General features: G+C 55.5%; 1 protein-coding gene across 1 annotated transcript in view; it reads left to right on the top strand.

Annotated features, from left to right (window-relative positions):
• Window positions 1-23,140, top strand: part of LOC138354570 (spore germination protein 270-11-like) — a 29,130-nt gene extending 5,990 nt beyond the window's left edge. Inside the window, exons 2-3 of the mRNA XM_069308940.1 lie at window positions 4,610-4,743; window positions 22,375-23,140. Of these exons, the coding sequence (XP_069165041.1) occupies window positions 4,610-4,743; window positions 22,375-23,140 (900 nt within the window). The remainder of the gene's footprint in view (window positions 1-4,609; window positions 4,744-22,374) is intronic.
• The last annotated feature ends 1,763 nt before the right edge of the window (window positions 23,141-24,903 follow it).

A 24,903-nucleotide genomic window follows, 5' to 3' on the forward strand; every position in this document is an offset into this window, starting at 1 on the left:
CACCTGACACTCTGACCCTGACCTCTGCACACCCTGACACTCTGCACCTGACACTCTGCACCTGACACTCTGCACCCTGACACTCTGCACCCTGACACTCGGACCACCTGACACTCTGCACCCTGACACTCTGCACCCTGACACTCTGCACCTGACACTCTGCACCCTGACACTCTGCACCCTGACACTCTGCACCTGACACTCTGCACCCTGACACTCTCGCACCCTGACACTCTGCACCCTGACACTCTGCACCCTGACACCTCTGCCCTGACACTCTGCACCCTGACACTCTGCACCCTGACACTCTGCACGCTGACACTCTGCACCCTGACACTCTGCACCCTGACACTCTGCCCCTGACACTCTGCACCCTGACACTCTGCACCCTGACACTCTGCCCCTGACACTCTGCACCCTGACACTCTGCACCCTGACACTCTGCACCCTGACACTCTGCACCCTGACACTCTGCACCTGACACTCTGCCCCTGACACTCTGCCCCTGACACTCTGCACCCTGACACATCTGCACCCTGACACTCTGCACCCTGACACTCTGACCCCTGACACTCTGCCCGACACTCTGGCCGCTGACACCTCTGCACCTGACACTCTGCCCCTGACACTCTGCACCTGACCACTCTGCACCCTGACACTCTGACCACCCTGACACTCTGCACCCTGACACTCTGCACCCTGACACTCTGCACCTGACACTCTGCACCCTGACACTCTGCACCTGACACTCTGCAACCTGACCACTCTGCACCCTGACACTCTGAACCACCTGACACTCTGCACCTGACACTCTGCACCCTGACACTCTTGCACCCTGACACACTCTGCACCCTGACACATCTGCCACCTGACACTCTGCACCCTGACACTCTGCACCCTGACACTCTGCACCTGACACTCTGCACCCTGACACTCTGCCCCTGACACTCTGCACCCTGACACTCTGCACCCTGACACTCTGCACCCTGACACTCTGCACCCTGACACTCTGCACCCTGACACTCTGCACCCTGACACTCTGCACCTGACACTCTGCACCCTGACACTCTGCACCCTGACACTCTGCACCCTGACACTCTGCACCCTGACACTCTGCACCCTGACACTCTGCCCCTGACACTCTGCACCTGACACTCTGCACCCTGACACTCTGCACCCTGACACTCTGCACCTGACACTCTGCCCCTGACACTCTGCCCCTGACACTCTGCACCCTGACACTCTGCACCCTGACACTCTGCACCTGACACTCTGCACCCTGACACTCTGCACCCTGACACTCTGCACCCTGACACTCTGCACCCTGACACTCTGCCCCTGACACTCTGCACCCTGACACTCTGCACCCTGACACTCTGCCCCTGACACTCTGCACCTGACACTCTGCACCCTGACACTCTGCACCTGACACTCTGCCCCTGACACTCTGCCCCTGACACTCTGCACCCTGACACTCTGCCCCTGACACTCTGCACCTGACACTCTGCACCCTGACACTCTGCACCCTGACACTCTGCCCCTGACACTCTGCACCTGACACTCTGCACCCTGACACTCTGCACCCTGACACTCTGCCCCTGACACTGCACCTGACACTCTGCACCCTGACACTCTGCACCTGACACTCTGCACCCTGACACTCTGCACCCTGACACTCTGCACCCTGACACTCTGCACCCTGACACTCTGCACCTGACACTCTGCCACTGACACTCTGCCCCTGACACTCTGCCCCTGACACTCTGCCCCTGACACTCTGCCCCTGACACTCTGCCCCTGACACTCTGCCCCTGACACTCTGCACCCTGACACTCGGAACCACCTGACCCCTACACTTCGAGGTGGAGGGGAGAAGAATTATAGAAAGGTGAGGGAGGATAGAGAGAGAGATATTGATTGATTGATTGATTGATTGTTAAACGTGTAGCCTCACACCAGGCAGGTTCCCCCCACCAAGCCATCGCCCACTCTATTCCTCTCACTTCTTTCAATCCTCACCTAACATTACTATTTTTTTTCATTTGGCAACTTTCTCTCTAACGGTCACTGTTTACTCCCCCCCCTACCCCCCACCACCACCCACCCATCTACCCCACCCCCCCTACCCCCAACCACCACCCACCTTCCCCACCACCCCCCACCCACCTACACAACCCCCACCAACTTCCAGAAATAGTCTCTCCTGATCCGTCTCATCACCTGGCCGTAACTGAACAAATTGAACGGTGTGGGTGTTGGGGAGTGTGGGTGTTGGGGAGTGTGGGTGTTGGGGAGTGTGGGTGTTGGTGGAGTGTGGGTGTAGGGTGGGTGTTGGAGTGTAGGTGGAGGGTGGGTGTTGGAGGAGTGTTGGTGGAGGGTGGGTGTTGGAGTGTGGGTGAGGGTGGATGTTGGAGGAGTGTGGGTGAGGGTGGGTGTTGGGGAGTGTGGGTGTTGGGTGGGTGTTGGGGAGTGTGGGTGTTGGGGAGTGTGGGTGTTGGGTGGGTGTTGGGGAGTGTGGGTGAAGGTGGGTGTTGGAGTGTGGGTGGAGGGTGGGTGTTGGTGGAATGTGGGTGTAGGGTGGGTGTTGGAGTGTGGGTGGAGGGTGGGTGTTGGGTGGGTGTTGGGGAGTGTGGGTGTTGGGGAGTGTGGGTGTTGGAGTGTGGGTGGATGGTGGGTGTTGGAGGAGTGTGGGTGGAGGGTGGGTGTTGTAGGAGTGTGGGTGGAGGGTGGGTGTTGGTGGAGTGTGGGTGTAGGGTGGGTGTTGGAGTGTGGGTGGAGGGTGGGTGTTGGTGGAGTGTGGGTGTAGGGTGGGTGTTGTAGGAGGGTGGGTGTTGGAGGAGTGTGGGTGAGGGTGGGTGTTGTAGGAGTGTGGGTGTAGGGTGGGTGTTGGAGGAGTGTGGGTGAGGGTGGGTGTTGGAGTGTAGGTGGAGGGTGGGTGTTGGAGGGGTGTGGGTGAGGGTGGGTGTTGGAGTGTAGGTGGAGGGTGGGTGTTGGAGGAGTGTTGGTGGAGGGTGGGTGTTGTAGGAGTGTGGGTGAGGGTGGGTGTTGGAGGAGTGTGGGTGGAGGGTGGGTGTTGGAGGAGTGTGCCATTTCTTGTCGCCAGGTCCATGTGGGTCTCTGTTCTCCCAATCAATCTTCCCGTGGTTGAAGTCTCTCATGATTTGTAGTCTGGATCCGTCCCTGCTAGCTACCGAAGCTGCTGTCTCCATTGTATTAATGGTAACCATGTTAGTTCTATCATATTCCTGTCTAGGTCTTCTGTCATTTGGTGGGGGGGGGGTTATAGATGACTACCACTATAAGTAGTAGTGTTACATTATTAATTCATATTTATACAGGTGTTACAATGGTGGCAGCGGTGGGATTAATTATAACACCTGTATAAATATAAACTAATAATGTAACACTACTACTTATACTGAGTAACTCTTCCTATCGGTTGCACTTGGTAACACTTTGCTATTGAACACTGTATTTATATTTAATGTAATATGAGTTAAACTATATGATGGTTACCGGAACCAAAGGTATCCAACAAGGAAATGCTGCACAGGATTAACTACGCTGCCACCATCTGTCTTGTCCATTTACCATATCAAGGAACGAGGCAAGTAACATTGCATGACTTGGAGAGTACTTTCTTTCTTTAACTGTCATTAATTATGGGGCGGTTGTTAGCAAACTATATCTAGAGGCTAAGAGGATTCAACAATTGACACAGACGGGAAGTTTAACACGAGTTTATTGAGAACAAAATTATGTTAATCACCACTATAAATCCTACTCTAACACTGGCCAATAGTTAAGAAATTTATACATAAAACAAAACCTCAGAGATCACACACATTACCTTAAGACCGCTGTCCATCCAGTGGATTCACTCTGTCCCTCCCTGGCTGTGAGATGTTCTTCACAGACTCACTCTGGACCCTCGTGTCTGGCACTCTCTCCAAACTAAGTCTGCTACAGAACCATATATACACCCCAAAAAGGGGGAGGGGAGATTTGCTGTTGCTACCTACACCAAAGATGCAAGAGGTCAGGCCACACGTGCACACTCAAGAATTTTTCCATTAAGCTTGTTTGACATTCACCATACACTGGTCAAGAGAGGAATTATTAATTACGTGTGTGACTGACCTCTGACCTGGCTAAAAGGGGGAGATCCATGGATGTTTACACATAAGAATCTGGAGTCTAATTCCATTACAATGTTTGACAAGAGTATCATGAAATATTACATACTTGAAACAAGCTAAGACTAAGACTAACCCAGGATTTTTTTAATCAACATACAAGATAATCCAGAGGTCATCTGGGCTGACCTCTTGGAGAAGGCTTCCCTGGGTGTGAACTCTAAGGGGGGGGGGGGGGGTCATGGGTGTTACATGTGTGTGTGTGTGTGTGTGTGTGTGTGTGTGTGTGTGTGTGTGTGTGTGTGTGTGTGTGTGTGTGTGTGTGTGTGTTTGCGCGTGTGTGTGTGTGGTGATAACCTTGAGGACAGTCTCCTCGTATAGTATACAGTCACTGACGTTATTGAACACACTTTAATTCCTCTCATTACCGTCTCTACCAACCTATTTATGATTCTTTTATTTCTGTGTTGCAGGTGAGCGTTGTGTCGGAAGCTGAGGTGTCGGAAGCTGAGGTGTCGGAAGGGGAGGTGTCGGAAGGGGAGGTGTCGGAAGGGGAGGTGTCGGAAGGGGAGGTGTCGGAAGGGGAGGTGTCGGAAGGGGAGGTGAGGTAAGATCAACCGTCCGACACGCTAACTACACACGTTGGACCACTTGTTGACACATTGATGATATTGGAGCGTGAGCCATGCGGCCTTGTTGGTGGTGACTTGAGAGACCACGGCGGCCACCACAGTGCCCTGGACCGTGGCCCTGGTCCGTGGCCCTGGTCCGTGGCTCTGGTCCGTGGCTCTGGTCCGTGGCCCTGGTCCGTGGCCCTGGTCCATGGCCCTGGACCGTGGCCCTGGACCGTAGCCCTGGTCCCTGGCCCTGGACTATGGTCCTGGACTATGGTCCTGGACCGTGGCCCTGGACCGTGGCCCTGGACCGTGGCCCTGGTCCGTGGCCCTGGTCCGTGGCCCTGGTCCGTGGCTCTGGTCCGTGGCCCTGGTCCGTGGCCCTGGTCCATGGCCCTGGACCGTGGCCCTGGACCGTAGCCCTGGTCCGTGGCCCTGGTCCGTGGCCCTGGTCCGTGGCCCTGGACTATGGTCCTGGACCGTGGCCCTGGACCGTGGCCCTGGACCGTGGCCCTGGTCCGTGGCCCTGGACTATGGTCCTGGACCGTGGCCCTGGACCGTGGCCCTGGTCCGTGGCTCTGGTCCCTGGCCCTGGTCGGTGGCCCTGGTCCATGGCCCTGGACCGTGGCCCTGGTCCGTGGCCCTGGACCGTAGCCCTGGTCCCTGGCCCTGGTCCGTGGCCCTGGACTATGGTCCTGGACCGTGGCCCTGGACCGTGGCCCTGGTCCGTGGCCCTGGACCGTGGTCCTGGACCGTGGCCCTGGACCGTGGTCCTGGACCGTGGCCCTGGACCGTGGTCCTGGACCGTGGCCCTGGACCGTGGTCCTGGACCGTGGCCCTGGACCGTGGTCCTGGACCGTGGCCCTGGTCCGTGGTCCTGGACCGTGGCCCTGGTCCGTGGCCCTGGACCGTGGTCCTGGACCGTGGCCCTGGACCGTGGTCCTGGACCGTGGCCCTGGACCGTGGTCCTGGACCGTGGCCCTGGACCGTGGTCCTGGACCGTGGCCCTGGACCGTGGTCCTGGACCGTGGCCCTGGTCCGTGGTCCTGGACCGTGGCCCTGGTCCGTGGCCCTGGACCGTGGTCCTGGACCGTGGTCCTGGACCGTGGCCCTGGTCCGTGGCCCTGGACCGTGGTCCTGGACCGTGGTCCTGGACCGTGGCCCTGGACCGTGGCCCTGGACCGTAGCCCTGGTCCTTGGCCCTGGTCCATGGCCCTGGACCGTGGCCCTGGACCGTAGCCCTGGTCCGTGGCCCTGGTCCGTGGCCCTGGACCGTGGCCCTGGTCCGTGGTCCTGGACCGTGGCCCTGGTTCGTGGTCCTGGACCGTTGTCCTGTTGTTGGGACAATGTAACTAGGCTGTTCACCTTAATTATTGAACACAGTTGTTAAACTCCGAGATCCTTGAGTTTATTACATTCTAGCCCTGACCTCCGTACTAGATGGCAGGACCTCTCTGTTGCTTTAGTCATTCCTTTCTTATATTACTGTGTTAATTTAGGAGATAAATTATTATATGTTATTATCAAAGGATCAGGGAAGTGGTGATCATTACATGACTGAGGGACACATACACAGGGTATGACGCCTGTGCTGGGTAGACAGGTGTTGTCACAGTGTAGAGGTTAGAGAGGTGCAGTGGCTGCAAGCACAGCGTGAGTACAGGCACTCCAGTACTGGGGTCACAGAGGTACACGGGTGGGGTCACACAGGTGGGGTCACACAGGTACACGGGTGGGGTCACACAGGCACACAGGTGGGGTCACACAGGTGGGGTCACACAGGAGGGGTCACACAGGTAGGCTCAGGTGTAAGGAGCAGTGCTACACATGCTGCTGATGCCAGTGGTGTCACTGAGAGCGAGACATAACGTTCAGTGTCACAAGGCGGGTCGACTGTGACACATGTGAAGGTCAAACTGCAAGCTGGCACTGCTGTACATATCTCAAAGGTCACCAGTTCTTGGCACAGTGCCTTAGGCTCTGGCTCCATTATATCCGCTGACAGATAATTGTATTAACATCACTGCGCCAAGATTTTACAAGACTTTACCTCAACCCACAACTACCTGACCTCTCACGGGGTTATAAAAAAACAAATCTTGATCAACCGGGCTGTTTTTCATGCGTCCAGCTGCGACCAGCGACGTCTAACAGCCTGGTTGATCAGATCACCAGCCAGGAAGGTGGGTTGATGGTTGCACACGGAGGACATTGATCCCCAGAACCATCTTAAGGAAGACTGAAGGTAGTCAAGGACCTCGTTACCCTTGATGGGTCTTGAGGGAAAGTCTTACAGTTTAGAGAGGTGCTGGTTGGGGTTAAATTGGCCTTCCTAAGTGGTTAATCGCTGGTAGTGTGCTTCACGAATGGCTCCTGGAGAATACTTGTCACTTTCACACCCGTACAGGTGGAATGGTAGTCATACTCACTGCTGACCGGGAGATTACTCATCACTTTCACCCGAGTAACGGGGGGAGACTCGTCACTTTCACCCGAGTAACGGGGGGAGACTCGTCACTTTCACCCGAGTAACGGGGGGAGACTCGTCACTTTCACCCGAGTAACGGGGGGAGACTCGTCACTTTCACCCGAGTAACGGGGGGAGACTCGTCACTTTCACCCGAGTAACGGGGGGAGACTCGTCACTTTCACCCGAGTAACGGGGGGAGACTCGTCACTTTCACCCGAGTAACGGGGGGAGACTCGTCACTTTCACCCGAGTAACGGGGGGAGACTCGTCACTTTCACCCGAGTAACGGGGGGAGACTCGTCACTTTCACCCGAGTAACGGGGGGAGACTCGTCACTTTCACCCGAGTAACGGGGGGAGACTCGTCACTTTCACCCGAGTAACGGGGGGAGACTCGTCACTTTCACCCGAGTAACGGGGGGAGACTCGTCACTTTCACCCGAGTAACGGGGGGAGACTCGTCACTTTCACCCGAGTAACGGGGGGAGACTCGTCACTTTCACCCGAGTAACGGGGGGAGACTCGTCACTTTCACCCGAGTAACGGGGGGAGACTCGTCACTTTCACCCGAGTAACGGGGGGAGACTCGTCACTTTCACCCGAGTAACGGGGGGAGACTCGTCACTTTCACCCGAGTAACGGGGGGAGACTCGTCACTTTCACCCGAGTAACGGGGGGAGACTCGTCACTTTCACCCGAGTAACGGGGGGAGACTCGTCACTTTCACCCGAGTAACGGGGGGAGACTCGTCACTTTCACCCGAGTAACGGGGGGAGACTCGTCACTTTCACCCGAGTAACGGGGGGAGACTCGTCACTTTCACCCGAGTAACGGGGGGAGACTCGTCACTTTCACCCGAGTAACGGGGGGAGACTCGTCACTTTCACCCGAGTAACGGGGGGAGACTCGTCACTTTCACCCCTGAAGGTTAAGAGTGAGACACAGCCATGATGGTGGGGGAAACATTCTCTCGACACGTGTGTTATTATGTTGGTGTGTTCCACAAGTGTTCGTTCACCGTCCCTGTCACAGTGTTCACCTGGGCTCTCCGCCGCACTCTGGGAATCGAGCTCCTCGAGGAAGTAGGAATGTGTGAGTCGGTTGGTTCTTGAGGCCGGTGGGGCGTGTGTAGTTAGGTAGGTGACTGGGAGTGTGAGAGAGGCCACTATCAGCAACCAGGAGGCCTGGTCGACGACCGGGCCGCGGGGACGCTAAGCCCCGGAAGCACCTCAAGGTAACCTCAAAGCAAAGTAAGGAGGGGAGGAAGGTAGGAAAATAGGAAAGTAGGTAGGTTTGGGAGGGGGGGATGTGATGGGGTTCATTCACTAAGGTAAGACAGTGCGTGTGTGTAGGGTGGGGGAAGGCGCAGAGGGGGTGGGGTGGGGGTGGCACAGAGGGGGGGGGGAGGGGTGCAGGTAAACAGCCCCGGGGTGGCACAGTGCCTCACGCTATTCTCAGCTGTTGTCACTCATCACGGGTCCCCTCCCCCGCCCCCCCACCCACACCCGCCCCCCCACCCACACCCACACCCCACCCACACCCGCCCCCCCCCACCCACACCCGCTTCCTTCTCTTCACTTGTCACCCCGTAAATAACCCCATCACCTGACCAGAAACCTACCAACCCAACCATCCCACCTAACCTAACGAGTTCGATGCATAGAAAACGTAGATAATTGTTAGCCGTTACTATACGTAGTATCCGACCAAAAAACGACGTATTAGTAATACTTAAACCGTCGTAATATTCACGTTTAGGAAGCCTCTCCGTCAGTAGGCTAGTGGATAGGGTGCTGGTGTTTGTGTCTGTGTGGATAGGCAAAACAGTTGCATTTTGTTACGTAGCAGCAAATGATGAGCCTGGACTGGGTCATTAGGGATGCAGGAGGCGGGTTGCACGCCGAGAGGTTGAGAGCAGGAACGGCTGATAGCGGAGGTTGATCCGTCCCCTGACACACACGTGTCCAGCCCTGACACACACGTGTCCAGCCCTGACACACACGTGTCCAGCCCTGACACACACGTGTCCAGCCCTGACAGTGCCTTGGCTTCCACCGCTGTCATGCCGCTTGCGGTGTGCGACAGGCAGCTTGGTCAGCACACAACATTGTTGGTGTTGTGCTCTTGATAGTGGCTTGGTGGATACTATCACACCCCCTCCCTCTTCCACACCCCCTCCCCCTCTCTCACACTCCCGCTCCCTCTTCCCTCTTCCACACCCCCCCCTCCCTCTCCCACACCCCTCCCAGGTGTGGGTGAGGAGCACAAGAGAGCAAGGTGAAGGAACGCGACACTTACCTCTGAACGCACATTGCTGCCGCGGTCACCCCCTCCGTTAACATGTTCCTCGTGTGTGTCCACCCCCCACAACCACCACCGTCCACAACCCCCACCGTCCACAACCCCCACCGTCCACAACCCCCACCGTCCACAACCCCCACCGTCCACAACCCCCACCGTCCACAACCACCACCGTCCACAACCCCCACCGTCCACAACCCCCACCGTCCACAACCATCACCGTCCACAACCCACCACCGTCCACAACCCCCACCGTCCACAACCCCCACCGTCCACAACCACCACCGTCCACAACCCCCACCGTCCACAACCACCACCGTCCATAACCATCACCGTCCACAACCCCCACCGTCCACAACCACCACCGTCCACAACCCCCACCGTCCACAACCCCCACCGTCCACAACCCCCACCGTCCACAACCCCCACCGTCCACAACCCCCACCGTCCACAACCCCCACTGTCCACAACCACCACCGTCCACAACCATCACCGTCCACAACCCCCACCGTCCACAACCCCCACCGTCCACAACCCCCACCGTCCACAACCCCCACCGTCCACAACCCCCACCGTCCACAACCACCACCGTCCACAACCATCACCGTCCACAACCCCCACCGTCCACAACCATCACCGTCCACAACCACCACCGTCCACAACCACCACCGTCCACAACCATCACCGTCCACAACCCACCACCGTCCACAACCACCACCGTCCACAACCCACCACCGTCCACAACCACCACCGTCCACAACCATCACCGTCCACAACCCACCACCGTCCACAACCATCACCGTCCACAACCATCACCGTCCACAACCCCCACCGTCCACAACCCCCACCGTCCACAACCCCCACCGTCCACAACCACCACCGTCCACAACCACCACCGTCCACAACCATCACCGTCCACAACCCACCACCGTCCACAACCCCCACCGTCCACAACCATCACCGTCCACAACCCCCACCGTCCACAACCCCCACCGTCCACAACCACCACCGTCCACAACCATCACCGTCCACAACCCCCACCGTCCACAACCACCACCGTCCACAACCCCCACCGTCCACAACCCCCACCGTCCACAACCACCACCGTCCACAACCACCACCGTCCACAACCCACCACCGTCCACAACCCACCACCGTCCACAACCCACCACCGTCCACAACCCACCACCGTCCACAACCACCACCGTCCACAACCACCACCGTCCACAACCATCACCGTCCACAACCCCCACCGTCCACAACCATCACCGTCCACAACCCACCACCGTCCACAACCACCACCGTCCACAACCCACCACCGTCCACAACCCACCACCGTCCACAACCACCACCGTCCACAACCACCACCGTCCACAACCCCCACCGTCCACAACCACCACCGTCCACAACCATCACCGTCCACAACCCCTCCCCCCCACCGTCCACAACCCCTCCCCCCCACCGTCCACAACCCCTCCCCCCCACCGTCCACAACCCCCCCCCCCCCCCCCCCCACCGTCCACAACCCGCTGCTCTTGTCCTAACTACAGTCTACTTTTTGCACGGCACAATGATGTTATGGAATGTAGGTGTTGGAGGCTGACTCTATACAGCTTCAAGTGTTGGAGGCTGACTCTATACAGCTTCAAGTGTTGGAGGCTGACTCTATACAGCTTCAAGTGTTGGAGGCTGACTCTGTACAGCTTCAAGTGTTGGAGGCTGACTCTGTACAGCTTCAAGTGTTGGAGGCTGACTCTGTACACAGCTTCAAGTGTTGGAGGCTGACTCTGTACACAGCTTCAAGTGTTGGAGGCTGACTCTGTACACAGCTTCAAGTGTTGGAGGCTGACTCTATACAGCTTCAAGTGTTGGAGGCTGACTCTATACAGCTTCAAGTGTTGGAGGCTGACTCTGTACAGCTTCAAGTGTTGGAGGCTGACTCTGTACAGCTTCAAGTGTTGGAGGCTGACTCTGTACACAGCTTCAAGTGTTGGAGGCTGACTCTATACACAGCTTCAAGTGTTGGAGGCTGACTCTATACACAGCTTCAAGTGTTGGAGGCTGACTCTGTACACAGCTTCAAGTGTTGGAGGCTGACTCTGTACACAGCTTCAAGTGTTGGAGGCTGACTCTGTACACAGCTTCAAGTGTTGGAGGCTGACTCTGTACACAGCTTCAAGTGTTGGAGGCTGACTCTGTACACAGCTTCAAGTGTTGGAGGCTGACTCTATACAGCTTCAAGTGTTGGAGGCTGACTCTGTACAGCTTCAAGTGTTGGAGGCTGACTCTGTACAGCTTCAAGTGTTGGAGGCTGACTCTGTACAGCTTCAAGTGTTGGAGGCTGACTCTGTACACAGCTTCAAGTGTTGGAGGCTGACTCTATACACAGCTTCAAGTGTTGGAGGCTGACTCTATACACAGCTTCAAGTGTTGGAGGCTGACTCTATACACAGCTTCAAGTGTTGGAGGCTGACTCTGTACACAGCTTCAAGTGTTGGAGGCTGACTCTATACACAGCTTCAAGTGTTGGAGGCTGACTCTGTACACAGCTTCAAGTGTTGGAGGCTGACTCTGTACACAGCTTCAAGTGTTGGAGGCTGACTCTGTACACAGCTTCAAGTGTTGGAGGCTGACTCTGTACACAGCTTCAAGTGTTGGAGGCTGACTCTATGCAGCTTCAAGTGTTGGAGGCTGACTCCGTACAGCTTCAAGTGTTGGAGGCTGACTCTGTACAGCTTCAAGTGTTGGAGGCTGACTCTGTACAGCTTCAAGTGTTGGAGGCTGACTCTGTACAGCTTCAAGTGTTGGAGGCTGACTCTATACACAGCTTCAAGTGTTGGAGGCTGACTCTATACACACAGCCACAGAGCCCATATAGACGTGAAAAATTGTCATGGTTGATTGACTGTAGTGTCGGAATCAGAGAGCTAGAGCTCGACCCAGGCCAACCCCAGCGGGTCTGGGTAGAGTAGATGTGGTAGAGCAGTGTGCTGGGTAAGGTTATAGTTGATGAGTATCGCACACGGTACGTATAGAGACACATGTTTCCTGATACACGTGTCATTGAATACGACTCTATATTCCGTGTTGATTATTGAGTGTTGTTGATTGGTTGATTAGTGGGCATGGCGTGTTGGGCAGTGACGTCATCATTGCCTTGTTTATGTTCCGCCCTCGCACGCTGGTGGCGTAAACATCTCTTGTTTACGATGGGTTGTTCAACTCCTAAGTCTTGGGCTTCAAGAATGTGTAATATCTCCTTAAACTCTTGGGCTCTGTACGGCTTGCAGTACTGTGGTGGCCCCTCGCCCCGTGTAGGGATGGACGCCGCGGCTCCTCGCCCCGTGTATGGATGGACGCCGCGGCTCCTCGCCCCGTGTAGGGATGGACGCCGCGGCTCCTCGCCCCGTGTAGGGATGGACGCTGCGGCTCCTCGCCCCGTGTAGGGATGGACGCCGCGGCTCCTCGCCCCGTGTAGGGATGGACGCCGCGGCTCCTCGCCCCGTGTAGGGATGGACGCCGCGGCTCCTCGCCCCGTGTAGGGATGGACGCCGCGGCTCCTCGCCCCGTGTAGGGATGGACGACGCGGCTCCTCGCCCCGTGTAGGGATGGACGCCGCGGCTCCTCGCCCCGTGTAGGGATGGACGCCGCGGCTCCTCGCCCCGTGTAGGGATGGACGCCGCGGCTCCTCGCCCCTTCTCGTTAATTACGGTGAATAAAGCTGATGTAACCATCGAGGTGTGTGTGTGTGTGTCTCCTCCCTCACCCCTACTGCCAGCCCACCTCGTGCTCAAGCCTCCACCACCGCTGCACAGCACCATCAACATGCACAGGTCTCTTCCCTTACCACTACTTACAGTTGTCGCCATTCTCACCATTCACTATTCCCTCCACGCCTCCACCCCGTCACCGCCCGCTCCCTCCTCAAGCGTAAGGAATCGTAATATCACTTCTTTGCTCACACACACACCGGGGCGAAAGGTGTATGCACGCGTGTGTATTCACCTATTTATGCTTGCGGGGGTTGAGCTTTGGCGCTTTGGTCCCGCCTCTCAACTGTCAATCAACTGGTGTACAGATTCCTGTGTCTACTGGGCTCTATCATATCTACACTTAAAACTGTGTATGGAGTCAGCCTCCACCACATCACTGCCTAATGCATTCCACCTGTTAACTACTCTGACACTGAAAAAGTTCTTTCTAACGTCCCTGTGGCTCATGTGGGTACTCGGACTCTACCTGTGTCCCCCTGAAACCTGACTTCAGAGGAGAAATGTGACTCAGCTGTATGGATACTATGGGAGGAGGGGGCAGGGGCAGCTGACAATAGGGGAATAAATGTACATGGCATAATCTTCTAGGGGGGTGATCCTAGCCACCCCCCCTCCCCTGGGAGAGAAATCTGTGACCACTAGAGTAATCTGGCAGACAATCTTGACCCCTGGAAACGTTCCTGGTTTTTGTGGGTCTCTTGTCACTGGGGGAGGCACTAGGGGAAGGTGGGAGGGGTAGGGAGGAGTAATTTAAAGGGGGGAGAGGGGGTAAAGAAAAAGATACAGGGTTAAAGACAGCACCTGTATCTTCACACTCAGTGCAGAGGGGAGATACAGATGAAGAAGAACGCTTGTGGAGTTACGTTATGATAGCAGGCGGACAGTCCTCCTTGCTGACCCATGATAGCAGGCGGACAGTCCTCCTTGCTGACCCATGATAGCAGGCGGACAGTCCTCCTTGCTGACCCGATATCTTAACTACCCTTCTAACCACCACTTACCCAGAGACGGTAAGTGGTGGTTAGAGCAGTGGCGTAGGTACTGATAGACTAGGCAAAGGGGTGTTAGGGTGTGAGGGGGGGGTGTAAGGATTCAGAGCTTGGTCTCAGGTGAAGGGTCGCTATCAAAGCCGCTACTACCCGACAAGACCAAGGCAACAATTGAATCCATAAACAACTTTGAGAAACAACGGAAAATCAGCACAAACAAACAAACAAAAGTTCCAGATAATACACATTGCAAAATGAAACCCAGACCCCATTATCCTTGACACCTGGCCGACCCAACATGCGGAGGTGGGCAGAATACTGGGACTCCTGATCTTCAGGGATAAAAGGATACAAATTCAGGTAAGGGACCGACTAAACAAAGCCAAAGCAGCCTTAGGGAAACTGAGGAAATTCCGAAGCCTCAGTACAAACATTCAGATCCACCTATATAAGGCTCTAGTTCGGCCGCATCTAGAGTATCCCCCAGTACCACTACACACCATAAAGAAAACTAACATGCAGAAACTGCAAGTAGTGCAAAATAAGGCGCCAAGGAGAGCAGCAAAACACCGTCCACCAGCATCAGACAATCCAGGAGTTCCATGAGCTCCTGAACATACAGCCACTAAACATCAGACTGCAGCACCAAGCCATCAGGGTGTGGGACACCATCCAAATGTTAGAGGACCCAATGTTAGAGGACCCAATGTTAGAAAGATTACTCCAAGATGAGACGCCCCGCTCCCACAGCTGGTGGCCCAAGATGAGACGCCCCGCTCCCACAGCTGGTGGCCCAAGATGAGACGCCCCGCTCCCACAGCTGGTGGCCCAAGATGAGACGCCCCGCTCCCACAGCTGGTGGCCCAAGATGAGACGCCCCACTCCCACAGCTGGTGGCCCAAGATGAGACGCGCCGCTCCCACAGCTGGTGGCCCAAGATGAGACGCCTCGCTCCCACAGCTGGTGGCCCAAGATGAGACGCCCCGCTCCCACAGCTGGTGGCCCAAGATGAGACGCCCCGCTCCCACAGCTGGTGGCCCAAGATGAGACGCCCCGCTCCCACAGCTGGTGGCCCAAGATGAGACGCCCCGCTCCCACAGCTGGTGGCCCAAGATGAGACGCCCCGCTCCCACAGCTGGTGGCACAAGAGCCTCGATTCACTAGATGATAACCCCGCCACACAGTACATAATTCCCAGGTGAAATACTGACCAGAAACCCCCCAATATTTGGATTTTTTTTTAGTATATATGTCAGCAAGGCGGACAGCCCGCCCCGCCTCCTGTCATAACTCACTGTATTTCCCACTTCTAAACTTCACTTCACCTATGCCTCTCCTTCCTCTTTACCCCCCCCCCCTAAAAAAAGGGAGAAGGGTACAGCACCTTGAGGTGAGGGGGAGAGAGGTGAGGGGGGGAGAGGTGAGGTGAGGGTAGGGGGGGGGGGGCGTGCGTGAGTCAGGTCCTCCTGGAGCTCCACTTGGCACAGACATCAAGGAAGATAAAACAGTGTGACGGTCGAGAGTTACTGCTGCGAGTGGTGGTGTCTTGTGCTCCTGTGCTCCCTCAGTACTGCTGGTGCTGTGTGCTGCCTCAGTACTGCTGGTGCTGTGTGCTCCCTCAGTACTGTTGGTGCTGTGGTGCTGTGTGCTGCCTCAGTACTGTTGGTGCTGTGTGCTCCCTCAGTACTGTTGGTGCTGTGTGCTGCCTCAGTACTGCTGGTGCTGTGTGCTCCCTCAGAACTGCTGGTGCTGTGTGCTCCCTCAGTACTGTTGGTGCTGTGTGCTCCCTCAGTACTGGTGGTGCTGTGTGCTCCCTCAGTACTGCTGGTGCTGTGTGCTCCCTCAGTACTGCAGGTGCTGTGTGCTCCCTCAGTACTGCTGGTGCTGTGTGCTCCCTCAGTACTGCTGGTGCTGTGTGCTGCCTCAGTACTGCAGGTGCTGTGCTCTCTCTCAGTACTGCTGGTGCTGTGTGCTCCCTCAGTACTGCAGGTGCTGTGTGCTCCCTCAGTACTGTTGGTGCTGTGTGCTCCCTCAGTACTGCAGGTGCTGTGTGCTCCCTCAGTACTGTTGGTGCTGTGTGCTCCCTCAGTACTGCAGGTGCTGTGTGCTCCCTCAGTACTGCAGGTGCTGTGCTCTCTCTCAGTACTGCTGGTGCTGTGTGCTCCCTCAGTACTGCAGGTGCTGTGTGCTCCCTCAGTACTGTTGGTGCTGTGTGCTCCCTCAGTACTGCTGGTGCTGTGTGCTCCCTCAGTACTGTTGGTGCTGTGTGCTCCCTCAGTACTGTTGGTGCTGTGTGCTCCCTCAGTACTGCTGGTGCTGTGTGTTCCCTCAGTACTGCTGGTGCTGTGTGCTCCCTCAGTACTGTTGGTGCTGTGTGCTCCCTCAGTACTGCTGGTGCTGTGTGCTCCCTCAGTACTGCTGGTGCTGTGTGCTCCCTCAGTACTGCTGGTGCTGTGTGCTCCCTCAGTACTGTTGGTGCTGTGTGCTCCCTCAGTACTGCTGGTGCTGTGTGCTCCCTCAGTACTGCTGGTGCTGTGTGTTCCCTCAGTACTGCTGGTGCTGTGTGCTCCCTCAGTACTGTTGGTGCTGTGTGCTCCCTCAGTACTGCTGGTGCTGTGTGCTCCCTCAGTACTGCTGGTGCTGTGTGCTCCCTCAGTACTGTTGGTGCTGTGTGCTCCCTCAGTACTGTTGGTGCTGTGTGCTCCCTCAGTACTGTTGGTGCTGTGTGCTCCCTCAGTACTGTTGGTGCTGTGTGCTCCCTCAGTACTGTTGGTGCTGTGTGCTCCCTCAGTACTGCTGGTGCTGTGTGCTCCCTCAGTACTGCTGGTGCTGTGTGCTCCCTCAGTACTGTTGGTGCTGTGTGCTCCCTCAGTACTGTTGGTGCTGTGTGCTCCCTCAGTACTGGTGGTGCTGTGTGCTCCCTCAGTACTGGTGGTGCTGTGTGCTCCCTCAGTACTGGTGGTGCTGTGTGCTCCCTCAGTACTGCTGGTGCTGTGTGCTCCCTCAGTACTGGTGGTGCTGTGTGCTCCCTCAGTACTGCTGGTGCTGTGTGCTCCCTCAGTACTGCTGGTGCTGTGTGCTGCCTCAGTACTGCAGGTGCTGTGTGCTCCCTCAGTACTGCAGGTGCTGTGTGCTGCCTCAGTACTGCTGGTGCTGTGTGCTGCCTCAGTACTGCTGGTGCTGTGTGCTGCCTCAGTACTGCTGTGTGCTGCCTCAGTACTGCTGGTGCTGTGTGCTCCCTCAGTACTGCTGGTGCTGTGTGCTCCCTCAGTACTGCTGGTGCTGTGTGCTCCCTCAGTACTGCTGGTGCTGTTTGCTCCCTCAGTACTGCTGGTGCTGTGTGCTCCCTCAGTACTGCTGGTGCTGTGTGCTCCCTCAGTACTGCTGGTGCTGTGTGCTCCCTCAGTACTGCTGGTGCTGTGTGCTCCCTCAGTACTGCTGGTGCTGTGTGCTCCCTCAGTACTGCTGGTGCTGTGTGCTCCCTCAGTACTGCAGGTGCTGTGTGCTGCCTCAGTACTGCTGGTGCTGTGTGCTCCCTCAGTACTGCAGGTGCTGTGTGCTCCCTCAGTACTGCTGGTGCTGTGTGCTCCCTCAGTACTGTTGGTGCTGTGTGCTCCCTCAGTACTGTTGGTGCTGTGTGCTCCCTCAGTACTGTTGGTGCTGTGTGCTCCCTCAGTACTGTTGGTGCTGTGTGCTCCCTCAGCAGTACTCTGTGGAGAATGCCTCGGTATTTTGATTATTTTCATCTTGTTGTTGCTTGAAGTACTGGTGGAAGACGAGGGCCGGCCAGGACGGCCCTGACTGACCCCTGGGGAGTCCGGGGCCTCCCCAGAGGGAGAGGTGTGCCCTGGCTGCCTTGTGTAGGTGTAATACCACATATATATGTGGTATTACATAATGTGTGAGTGGCCTTGTGGACCCCCCCCCCCTTCCCCATCACACCACTGCTTCTACACTCTGAAACACCTAGCTTAGCTATGGTACCGAGGATCACCGTCCCCGCGGCCCGGTCTCCGACCAGGCGCCCTGGTTGATAGTCTACTCAACCAGATGAAGAATAGACGAGTCATTTGGGCATCAGGTGGCATCTACCCTTCGGTAATCTCTGGTGGCGCCCGAGTTACTCAACCTTTCACTCGGCCACCATCCAGTCGGGTGGTTTTTGGCCGAGAGAATTACGGGCAAAATTCCTGGTACCTGTGCCGGTTTTTCTGCCGACCTGCCCGCTCACACCCGCGGACTGTGCTTGTTCAACACACGTAGGAGCGCAGCACCGTTCACAAGAACTTGTTACGGGCTATTCATGCCCATGCCACCTCTTGGGTGGCTTAATCTTTATCAATCACAAGAACTATTGGAAGCAACTGTTCGTAACTAACCACAAGATTTGATCCAACCTTCGGCTAAAGTAATCCAGCGACCCGACAATGTCTCTTTGTTACCCCTCCCCCCTCCCCCACCCGCCCCGGCCAACCGGTTCCTTAAAATTATAATCCTATTTCCAAAACCAGTATTTTACCCTTTTTTTTTGGCTTCAACCCAAGCCTTTGTTGATATTTTGGCGTCAGTTTGTGTTCCTCATTCACGTCTACTGTGTTAGTTGGTGTGTGTGTGTGTGTGTGTGTGTGTGTGTGTGTGTGTGTGTGTGTGTGTGTGTGTGTGTGTGTGTGTGTGTGTGTGTGTGTGTGTGTGTGTGAGGAGCAGGTAGACGGCCTTAACCTACACCCTCCCCCTCTTCCTTCCTCCCCCCTCCCCCCCCCCCTCTCTCTCTCTGTCTCTGTCTCTCTGTCTCTGTCTCTTTGTCTGTCTGTCTGTCTGTCTGTCTGTCTGTCTGTCTGTCTGTCTGTCTGTCTGTCTGTCTGTCTGTCTGTCTGTCTGTCTGTCTGTTGTTGTTGTTGAGGCCAAGTAGTAATGGTGGCATCTTTCGCTACATCGGAGCTGATGTGTGGCGGCCAGAAACTGACCTCTTCTAAATGGAGCCAAGACGATGGGGAATATAGCTCAGGAGATATAAAATTAGTCCCGTTAATATTACCACCGCTGACAGCGAGCGTTGAGGCCGCCGCCAAGACACTCTTGCCCAACCTGACCCTCCTCAGTGTGCTTGTGTCTCCTTACGAAACCTGTAGATCTTTCCTCGAGCTAGGTGGCTTTGTATTAAACCGTTTTTTGAAACGTTTGTAGGTTTATAGAGGAGCTTAGAAAACATTTAATAAATCCTCCATTTTTGTAGAAAAGATGTTGAGGGTTTTGTATGTGGAGCCTTGAGTGGCTGATGAGTCCCGGTCCGGGACCGCTGCCCCGGGTGTCTTGTCAGCATGGTTGGGGTGGTGTTGTGGGGCCCCAACCACCCCAACACGGCACAAAGCCTCTGCTCGAATATTATTATAACATAACGACGGAACACATTGTGCATGCCAGTGATAAAAAGAAGTGTTTTCTCTTTTGGTAAGGATAGGTTAGGATTATCTTGAGGTTATCTTGAGATGATTTCGGGGCTTTAGTGTCCTTGCGGCCCGGTCCTCGACCAGGCCTCCACCCCCAGGAATTAGCCCGTGACAGCTGACTAACACCCAGGTACCTATTTTACTGCTAGGTAACAGGGGCATAGGGTGAAAGAAACTCTGCCCATTGTTTCTCGCCGGCGCCCGGGATTGAACCCGGGACCACAGGATCACAAGTCCAGTGTGCTGTACGCTCGGCCGACCGGCTTCCTCCGGTTAGGTTAGGTTAGGTTATGATAAGATAGGTTAGAATAGGATAGCCTTGGATAAATTAGGTTAGGATAGGTTAGGTTGGGTTAAGAGTAACGATGACGTATTGTGGTGAAAATTGTATTAGGTCTTAGATGGGATATAAAAACAGGATAGGAACTGATATATGAGGACTGTAGGAGCGAGTATATGAGGACAGGATAGGGAATTCCTATCCAGTCTCACGCCACTGGAAGAGAGCGAAGAAACAAGAGAGAAGTGATCACTGCATACAAAGTACCCGGGGGACCTTATAAGGCAGGGAACACAGCTGTTATGAATAATTTGGTAAGTATCAGGTAGCAAACACGTTTCATGGATGAGGAAGTGAAATCTAATCAAATAAATAAAAAAGTTATTCATTAATGATTGTACATTTATAACCGCCACAGCTCACAGTGCCGGGGAACGCAGGCTCCCGAGCTGACGCAGGTTCGAATCCTCGTCACGGCTCTTGTGGATTTGTTTAGTGCTTGGGAACCTCACTTGAATATCAGCGAATGCCCATACCCAGGAGCTGAAGCTCAACCCTCGCAAACGCAGATAAGGGTGAGATAAAAGCCCTGAGCCAATCTGACTATGTAAAGCTTGGGGAGTAGACACTCTCTGCACCCAGTGTCGTTGGTACAGCGTCGGCCTCGCTGCTTGCAGGGTTGATGTTCAATCCCCGAAGGTCCAAGTGGTTGGGTGCCTTGCCTTCACTCTGTTCCCGTATCCCAGCTCCTTGTTTGTCCTCGTATCCTTTCCTGGCGCTGCATGGTCATACTGGTCTGGTGCTGCCTCATACTGACCATCCGCTCCTCTGCTGCGCTTCCCTCATTGTCCCACCTCATACTTCCCCCCTCCCCCTCCCCGACCTCAGGGACTCCACAGTACATAACTGCAGGATGAAATCCACACCAGAAACTCCTCTTGCCCCGTTTCGAGAAAAAAAAAATGTGAAGACCCTTAAACAGAACATCAAACTATTCAAAAGCCTGGACGACCTTGTGGAGTAGAAGAACTTCCAGAGCCACGAGCACCTGAGTGTGTGTGTGTGTGTCAGTGGTGCAGAGTGTTCATCTCGAGACACCCATATATGATACAAGTCACGTCAAAACCCTTAAACTCACAGCTCCCTGACAAGAGAGAACCAGCTTAGCTTAGCTGCCAACACCCACACAGGGTGTCAGCAAGGCGGACAGTCCGCCTCCTGTCCTAGCTCTCACTGTATTTCCCATTTCCAAACGTCTCCCTCCACCTGCATTTTCTTTACTCCTGCAGGTCGGCGTTTGCTCCCCGGCAGTCCAAGTGGTTGGGCACTGTGCCTTCCCTCCGTCCTGTCCCAAACCCTTTCCCTTATAACCCTTCCAAATATTATATACTCATGCTGGGTTAGCAGTTTTTCCTTATAATTGACTCCCCCCTCCCTCCCCCCCCCCGGGGAGTGCAAGGGGTGGTTGTGGGGTGACTGTGACAAGTGTTACCACCACCACCTGAACCACCACCACCACCACCTGAACCACCACCACCACCTGAACCACCACCACCTGAACCACCACCACCAGAACCACCACCACCTGAACCACCACCACCACCACCACCACCACCTGAACCACCACCACCACCACCACCACCACCACCACCTGAACCACCACCACCACCACCACCACCTGAACCACCACCACCACCACCTGAACCACCACCACCACCACCACCACCTGAACCACCACCACCACCACCACCACCTGAACCACCACCACCTGAACCACCACCACCTGAACCACCACCACCACCACCACCTGAACCACCACCACCACCACCTGAACCACCTGAAACACCACCACCTGAACCACCACCACCACCACCACCTGAACCACCACCACCACCACCACCTGAACCACCACCACCACCACCTGAACCACCACCTGAACCACCACCACCACCACCACCTGAACCACCACCACCACCACCACCACCTGAACCACCACCACCACCACCACCTGAACCACCACCACCACCACCACCACCTGAACCACCACCACCACCACCTGAACCACCACCACCTGAACCACCACCACCACCACCTGAACCACCACCACCACCACCACCACCTGAACCACCACCACCACCACCACCTGAACCACCACCACCACCACCACCACCTGAACCACCACCACCACCACCACCACCATCACCACCACCATCACCACCACCTGAACCACCACCACCACCATCACCTCTACACTCACAAAAGCTCCACAAGTGCTGGCAATAACTTCTTTAACTTTTACTAGTTGGTGGTGCCAGCCGCTGCTCGTCCCCCATGACCAGTGATGAGGCGCTAGTGATGGCACCAGTGATGGCACCAGTGATGGCACCAGTGATGGCGCTAGTGATGGCACCAGTGATGGCACCAGTGATGGCACTAGTGATGGCACCAGTGATGGCACCAGTGATGGCACCAGTGATGGCACCAGTGATGGCACCAGTGATGGGGCTAGTGATGGCACCAGTGATGGCACCAGTGATGGCACTAGTGATGGCACCAGTGATGGCACCAGTGATGGCACCAGTGATGGCACCAGTGAATGTCTTGGCCTGGTCGTTAGTGGCAGTGTGCCTCTTGACATTATATACAGTGACACGAGTCTATTCTGCCGTAGACTGTGCCAATGTGGCCTTTGTGTCACTCAGCCGACACCCTCACTCCGACACCCTCACTCCGACACCCTCACTCCGACACCCTCACTCCGACACCCTCACTCCGACACCCTCACTCTGACACCCTCACTCCAACACCCTCACTCCGACACCCTCACTCCGACACCCCTCACTCCGACACCCTCACTCCGACACCCTCACTCCGACACCCTCACTCCGACACCCCTCACTCCGACACCCTCACTCCGACACCCTCACTCCGACACCCTCACCCCGACACCCTCACCCCGACACCCTCACTCCGACACCCTCACTCCGACACCCTCACTCCGACACCCTCACTCCGACACCCTCACTCCGACACCCTCACTCCAACACCCTCACTCCGACACCCTCACTCCGACACCCTCACTCCGACACCCTCACTCCGACATCCAGTCAAGGCGTCACCCCGAGGCTTAGTCTGAGGGCTCACGCTTCTCATGCCTCAGTGTACTCACCTATTTGTGCTTGCGGGGGTTGAGCTCTGGCTTTTTGGTCCCGCCTCTCAACCGTCAATCAACTGGTGTACAGATTCCTGAGCCTACTGGGCTCTATCATATCTACAGTTGAAGCTGTGTATGGAGTCAGCCTCCACCACATCACTGCCTAATGCATTCCACCTGGCTACAGGAAAGTGTGCTCTAGCTCTTCATGCCCCGCCTCCTAGACTTAGTGAACCTCTTGCCATATATTTGAAGTATTCTGACGTCTGAATTCATGCGTGTGACCTTAAACATGTGGAAGGTGGTGTTGACCGAGCCGTACAGGGGGCGAGCGTGTCCTTACACTGCTTGGTCCCATTTGTTTCCAGCGTCCACCTGTGTCGTCTTGTCCTACTTTCTCTCACTTCAGACAAGGCAGTCCTTGTTACCTTGTCAGTTTCCCTGTGTGTCTTGTATCCTGTATCAGTGTCCAGGGTTGTGAGGTCTAGCTCCCTTAACCTGTCCTTACAGCTCAGGTCTCTTAGCTCTGGCACCGATCATTTTTTTTTTTGCAAACCTTTGTAGTCTTTCAGTTTTAGGTTTACGCATCACAAGGTGTAGATTCCAGGCCGGTGCTGCATATTTCAGTATTGGTAATTAAGTTTTATTTTGCCCCGAGGGGCGAGTTTATTGGGCAGCGCCACTCATTCTGTGAGTGGACACACCGCCATAGCAGCATGTACAACACTCCCCAAAAGGAAGAAAACCCGCTGGGTTGTTCATCCTGTCACTTGTACTCAGACACAGCTGGGACTTGCTTAACTGTCTCCAGTGAACAGCTTCTCAAACAAGAAGATTAACATTTCTCAACCCTTAAAATCTTACGTTATCTTATCGCTGCAAAATGGGGGAATCTTTTAAGAACAGTGTCTATATTTGACAAATAATATTTTCCTAACTCAAATAATGTGGGGTTTATTATTCTACAAATTTTTAAAATGAACCTTAGATGTTCACATTGTCCCAGGTAGTGGTCAAGGCTCAGGTAGTGGTCAAGGCTCAGGTAGTGGTCAAGGCTCAGGTAGTGGTCAAGGCTCAGGTAGTGGTCAAGGCTCAGGTAGTGGTCAAGGCACAGGTAGTGGTCAAGGCTCAGGTAGTGGTCAAGGCCCAGGTAGTGGTCAAGGCTCAGGTAGTGGTCAAGGCCCAGGTAGTGGTCAAGGCTCAGGTAGTGGTCAAGGCTCAGGTAGTGGTCAAGGCTCAGGTAGTGGTCAAGGCACAGGTAGTGGTCAAGGCTCAGGTAGTGGTCAAGGCCCAGGTAGTGGTCAAGGCTCAGGTAGTGGTCAAGGCCCAGGTAGTGGTCAAGGCTCAGGTAGTGGTCAAGGCTCAGGTAGTGGTCAAGGCCCAGGTAGTGGTCAAGGCTCAGGTAGTGGTCAAGGCTCAGGTAGTGGTCAAGGCTCAGGTAGTGGTCAAGGCCCAGGTAGTGGTCAAGGCTCAGGTAGTGGTCAAGGCCCAGGTAGTGGTCAAGGCTCAGGTAGTGGTCAAGGCCCAGGTAGTGGTCAAGGCTCAGGTAGTGGTCAAGGCTCAGGTAGTGGTCAAGGCTCAGGTAGTGGTCAAGGCTCAGGTAGTGGTCAAGGCCCAGGTAGTGGTCAAGGCTCAGGTAGTGGTCAAGGCTCAGGTAGTGGTCAAGGCTCAGGTAGTGGTCAAGGCTCAGGTAGTGGTCAAGGCTCAGGTAGTGGTCAAGGCTCAGGTAGTGGTCAAGGC

Source organism: Procambarus clarkii, chromosome 63, assembly GCF_040958095.1.
Source record: "Procambarus clarkii isolate CNS0578487 chromosome 63, FALCON_Pclarkii_2.0, whole genome shotgun sequence".
Classification (NCBI taxonomy): domain Eukaryota; kingdom Metazoa; phylum Arthropoda; class Malacostraca; order Decapoda; family Cambaridae; genus Procambarus; species Procambarus clarkii.